At 54.9% G+C, this 5,613-nt stretch overlaps 1 protein-coding gene across 1 annotated transcript in view; it reads left to right on the plus strand.

The window, feature by feature from the left end:
- Positions 1 to 2,188: 2,188 nt before the first annotated feature.
- The window catches only part of LOC106898487 (multiple epidermal growth factor-like domains protein 6), a gene marked incomplete at its 5' end in the record, with an annotated part of 27,223 nt that continues 23,798 nt past the window's right edge, over positions 2,189 to 5,613 (plus strand). Inside the window, 3 exons of the mRNA XM_014959761.1 lie at positions 2,189 to 2,314; positions 3,277 to 3,408; positions 3,827 to 3,955. Coding sequence (XP_014815247.1) covers positions 2,189 to 2,314; positions 3,277 to 3,408; positions 3,827 to 3,955 — 387 coding nt within the window. The remainder of the gene's footprint in view (positions 2,315 to 3,276; positions 3,409 to 3,826; positions 3,956 to 5,613) is intronic.

Raw genomic sequence — 5,613 nt, forward strand, 5'->3', positions numbered from 1 at the left:
CAGAGCCAACAGAAAAGGCAAAGAGTTGAGGTCTTGAAGTCCACACTGGAAGACACGCTGCGTGGAAAGAAGGCAGTAAGAGGCTTGCAGGGCTCAGCAGCTGAATTTTCCTTCAGGCATCCCAGGATTTTCTGCACTAAGTCCTGTTTAACCAAGCTCCCCGTCCACACCCAACCCAGCGGTTATAACAATTAAGCTAATTAAGCTGCTAGGGCACGATTATCTTGCACCACAACTGATGGCACATAGCTGGTGCCTTGGTCAGAACAAGAGCTGCAGATGGCCAAGCCAAGTTCCAGCCCGAGCAAGGGCTGGCAGAGCTAAGGGGGGTCAGGAGGAGTGGGACAGGCAGCTTTTGCAGGGCTCGTACCCCTCACAGGGGTCCCACAGCCCCCCAGACCCCCCTGGGCTCCGGGACACGGCTGCCTCCAGAGCCACGCGGCGCCTGGGCGGGCTGGGCACCCTCCGTCGGGGTATTTTTAAAAAAGAATAAGAAAGGAGCTTAAGCCTGTAGGGGGGAGTCACAGGAAATAACACAAATATTTGTATAGAAATAGTAGGCTCTTGGCTGTTGTTCGGATCTGGAAATTATTAAAGGGTGAAGACAAACATCTGCCATCAATTAGCAAAGAGGGGGAATAACAAAAACTCCACTGTGTCACTTGAAAGCTGGGCGCTGGTGTGCTTTTCCTCCCTGATTTGTGGATGCGGGTGTGCCTGCCTCTGCCGGAGCCCTACAGAACATTGGCTTCAAGTGAACAAAAAGCTCTGCAAGCATGGAGCCCCTTCTGGGGGTCTCCAGTGGGATTTAAGGGTCTCGGGGTCTGAGGCCCTCCGTCAGCAGGTAATTAGCTATTGCTAAGTTGTGTCACAGGGTACAAAGAGCAAAGGGAGCTCTCTGGTGCCAGCAGTGCCACCCGGGCACTCCGCGCAGGGGGAAGGGAAAGGGTGAGGATGCTCCTTCTTTATTGCTTTACATCAATGTACCTGCTGCAAAGCTTGCTGCTTCTTAAGAGCCTGGCTTCCAGATTCTGGAGGCATCCAGCCAGGGTGGTCAAAAGCCCCCAGAACATGTTCTAGAAGTGAAGGGATGGTGTGGGTCTGGGGGCTGTGAACCCACTCTTCTGCACCCCAGCACAGAGAGCGGGGTGGCTCAGGCACTGCCCATGGGGTGAGCCCTGTGTCCCAGCAGCAGAGTGAAAGCCCACCTTTCCCACCACGGTACTGCTGGGCCACCACGGTGCTGCTGGGGCGCAGGGCCCAGAACTGGACCCAGTTCTCCAGCTGTGGCCCCCCCAGGTCAGAGCAGAGGGGGAGGATGACCTCCCTTGACCTGCTGGCCATGCTTTTTTTCATGCCGCCCAGGAGACCACAAGGGCACATTGCTGGCTCATGGGCAACTGGTTGTCCACCAAGGACTCCCAGGTCTCTCTCTGCAGAGCTAAACACTAGAGTTTCAGGTGGGGGGATTGTCCCCCTGTACTCGGCACTGGTGAGGCCTCACCTTGAGTACTGTGTCCAGTTTTGGGCCCCCTACCATAAAAAAGACATTGAGGTGCTGGAGCGGGTCCAGAGAAGGGCAACAAAGCTGGTGAGGGGTCTGCAGAGTAAGTCTTATGAGGAGAGGCTGAGGGAACTGGGGTTATTCAGCCTGGAGAAGAGGAGGCTGAGGGGAGACCTTCTTGCTCTCTCCAACTACCTGAAAGGAGGGTGTAGAGAGGTGGGGGTCGGTCTCTTTTCTCAAGTCACAGGCGACAGGACGAGAGGAAATGGCCTCAAGTTACACCAGGGGAGGTTCAGGCTGGATATTGGGAAAAATTTTTTCACGGAAAGGGTTCTCAGGCATTGGAATGGGCTGCCCAGGGAGGGGGTTGAGGCCCCATCCCTGGAGGTGTTCAAAAGAGGGGTTGATGTAGTGCTGGGAGGTATGGTTTAGTGATGATGCTCCTTGTTTGTTGTGTGGGTGTCTATTTTTGTCAGTGAGGTTGACGGTTGGACAAGATGATCTTGAAGGTCCCTTCCAACCTAGAAGATTCTGTGATTCTGTGATTCTGTCCCATCCAGATCCATGAGCATGGTCTTCTTCTGCAGCATGGAGACCACTCAGAGCTGGGCTTCTGGCAGAGCTGGAGTAATACCACTTTGGGAAAGGAGGGGGGCAGTTTTCACAGGGCTGTTTTCTCCACAGAGTGCCCGGAGGGGACGTTCGGGGCGGGCTGCCGGGGGTCCTGCCCCTGTGGGGGAGCACCCTGCGACCGGAGCTCGGGGCAGTGCCTCTGCCCCCCCGGCCGGACCGGACACGACTGTGGTCAAGGTGAGGAGGCAACAGCAGCACATGCCCCGAGGTAGGGAGTTAGGCGTACGGCTCTTCTTTTTCTCTTGCTAAAATTAGGTTTAAAAAAAACCCAAAAAACCCATCTAGTGCGATTTAGGATCATCTTCATGGAAAATCAGAAAAAAAAATAAAATGCAGCTTTTGATGGTAAGTCTTAAACAATAGCCTGAGCTGGCTTAGCCCTGGCGTTGAAGCTGAGTGAAATACAAGCAAATACAGGCAATAAAAATGATGAGGATATTTTCAGTTGTTGCAGTCCTTGAGGTAGGAAAGGAGACTTTCTTTCCTGATGGGTATTTTTAATTGCCTTCACTATATTACTCTTTTAACTGCTGAAAACCCAGAGAATCCTAAATTAAAAACTTTTACATGATTATACAGTATCCCAGCAGCTGGAAGATATTAGTCATCTATAGATGTCCTGCTCCTAATAGCTTGAGTGAGCAATAAAACCACACATGCACAGTGCTCACCGTACATCTTGAGCTGACTCTTTTCCAGGTCCTGGAGCAGTTAAGCAAGGATTCTTGCCCTGTTTTGCTCAGTTCTTAGCCTTTTGCTTCTCCTTTGCAACTCAGGGCAGAGCTGGGAGCGCTCACTAACACGCTGTGGGGTGGTGGGACCACAGCTGTGGAGACCCTTTGCCAGCCGCCCCATTTCCTCACGAGGAGCTCCCCAGGAGTAGATGCGAATCCAAAATTGACATGGAAGTACTGGAGTGAGACCAGAAGAGCACTTACCAGGGCTCACAGGCTGTTTGTAAAACAAACAAGGCGATGTTGTCCTTGCTCGTAGCCACGTGTTGCCAAACAAAAGTCTGTGTTTTGCACAAACGTGAAGGAGTTTGTGGGGACCCATCGCTGGGAACTAGAAAATAGAGATTTCCCTCTTGCTCCGTGGTGGTGATCCTGATGCTTGTGTGTCCTCTCTCTCCACCCCAGCTTGCCCTGATGGCCTCTGGGGACTGGGCTGCCAGGAGATCTGTCCTGAGTGTGCCAACAACGCCAGCTGCCACCCGGCCACCGGGACCTGCCTGTGTCCCCCCGGCTACACGGGCTCCCGCTGCCAGGATGGTGAGTGCTCTCTGTCCCTGGGTCCCTCACGGCCATCTCCAGCTGGGATGAGAGGTTCTCCCGTGCACCTGGAGAACCTGCTGTCACCAGCAGAGCATCCAGGTACCCACCAGGCACCACGGCACTCATCAGAGCCTGTGCACGGTGCGGGTGTCTCACACTGTGGGACACGGGCTGGGTTGACATCCCTCTAGTCCTGTCTTCAGTGGTAGCTTTTCCATGGGTGGAAAGGGAGATAAAACCCCAAGTTCTTTGACCTTCTCAGCCCAGAACTGAGGGGCCACGCTGGGTTGAGGAGCATTGATGGCTCTGCAGGAGCAGCCTGTGGCACCTCCTCTGGTCTGGTGGGAGGGAGGGGATCCCTCGCCGCGATGTCGGGGGCAACCTTTGCAGATAGTCCCTGTCCCCCCCTTGGCAGTGTGTCCCCCCGGCTGGTTTGGCCCCGATTGCCAGCTGAGCTGCAGCTGTGGGAACGACGGGCATTGCCATCCTGTGACGGGGACGTGCAGCTGCCCCCCGGGCTGGACGGGCTACAACTGCCAGAGAGGTATCGTATTGTCATCCTTGGGGCCTAAAATTTGCTGAGCTGGGCAGGGCTGCGCTGTGATTTGCTTCGCTGTCACCTTCGTGCTGGAAAAATCTGAAATCTGCCCCATCCCTGCAAGTGTTTAAGGCCAGGCTGGATGGGGCTCGGAGCAACCTGCTCTAGTGATGTCCCTGCCCACCGTTGGAACTTGATGAGCTTTAAGGTCCCTTCCAACTCTAACCATTCTATGATTCTATGAAATCCTTTGGGTTTCTCCACTCTGTCCTGCCAGTGCCACTTGCTTTTCTGTGTGCAGAATGAATTCTCACCAAATATGCCCAATGTAGCACCCGCTCTCACTTCCCTGATGGGTTTTCTGGGGACCCACAGCCATGTTTGTCCTCCTGACAGAGGGGCTGATTGGGACAGGACAAGAGGAAACGGGCACAAACTTGACCATAAGAAGTTCCACCTAAACACAAGGAGGAACTTCTTCCCTTTGAGGGTGGCAGAGCCCTGGCAGAGGCTGCCCAGGGAGGTGGTGGAGTCTCCATCTCTGGAGATGTTCACACCCCACCTGGACATGTCCCTGTGGGACCTGCTCTGGGGTAGCAGGGGGTTGGAGGAGATGATCTCCAGAGGTCTCTTCCAACCCTATAGCGTTCAGTGGTTCTGTGAAATAACACCTAGGGGAGAAGGTAGCATGGTGCCCACCTGGTGCTCAGAGGCTCCCCTTGCCCAGCTTCGCCGGCGAGCACCTAAGGTGCTCGAAAAGCTCACTATAAGGTCTCTCAGCCTGTCCTCACAGCTGAGGGGCTCCAGCCCTTGGAGCATCTTTGTGACTTCCTCTGGACCTGGAGAAGAGAAGCTCCAGGAAGACCTTCGAGCTCCTTCCAGTCTCTAAAGGGGCTCCAGGAAAGCTGGGGAGGGACTCTTGATGAGGGAGGGGAGCCATAGGGCAAGGGGAAGGGTTTGACACTGAAAGAGGGGAGATGGAGATGAGATGTGGGGAAGAACTTCTTTGCTGTGAGGGTGGTGAGAGCCTGGCCCAGGTTGCCCTGAGAAGCTGTGGCTGCCCCATCCCTGGAGGGGTTCAAGGCCAGGTTGGAGGGGGCTTGGAGCAACCTGGGCTGGTGGGAGGTTGCTCCAGGGGCAGGGGGTTGGAATTTGATGATCTTTAAGGTCCCTTCCAGCCCAAACCATTCTATGCTGGCTGCTGGCTGCTCTGCTCACGTATAAACCCAACCAAAGGATCCAAAGGATGCAGATTTGTTCCCCAGCCAGGAGCCTTCTCCCTGTAAAGGGAGCGGAGGGAGGTGGGGTGCAGATTTCTCCATCACTTCTTCATGGTTGAATCCCCATGCCCTGCCTGTGACGTTGCCAGCCCAGTTCTGTCCTGAGGGTGGTTGGTGACACCTCTGTAAGGGGCAGGGTAGAGCCCACTAGGTGTTATAAAAAAGCCAGATACTGTTATTTCTCCTCAGAGCCTGAGCTCCTGCCTTAGCGTAGCCTCCTGGGGACACCAGGACGGGACAGGCTCCTCAATCTCCTCTGCTTCTGCTCACCAGAGTGCCCACAGGGATGGTTTGGGCTGAGCTGTCGGCACCAGTGTCAGTGTGACAACGGGGCTGCCTGTGACCACGTCAGCGGGGCCTGTACCTGCAGCCCGGGCTGGCGAG

The sequence above is a fragment of the Calidris pugnax genome, unplaced genomic scaffold (assembly GCF_001431845.1).
Source record: "Calidris pugnax isolate Ruff unplaced genomic scaffold, ASM143184v1 scaffold484, whole genome shotgun sequence".
NCBI classification, from domain to species: Eukaryota; Metazoa; Chordata; class Aves; order Charadriiformes; family Scolopacidae; genus Calidris; species Calidris pugnax.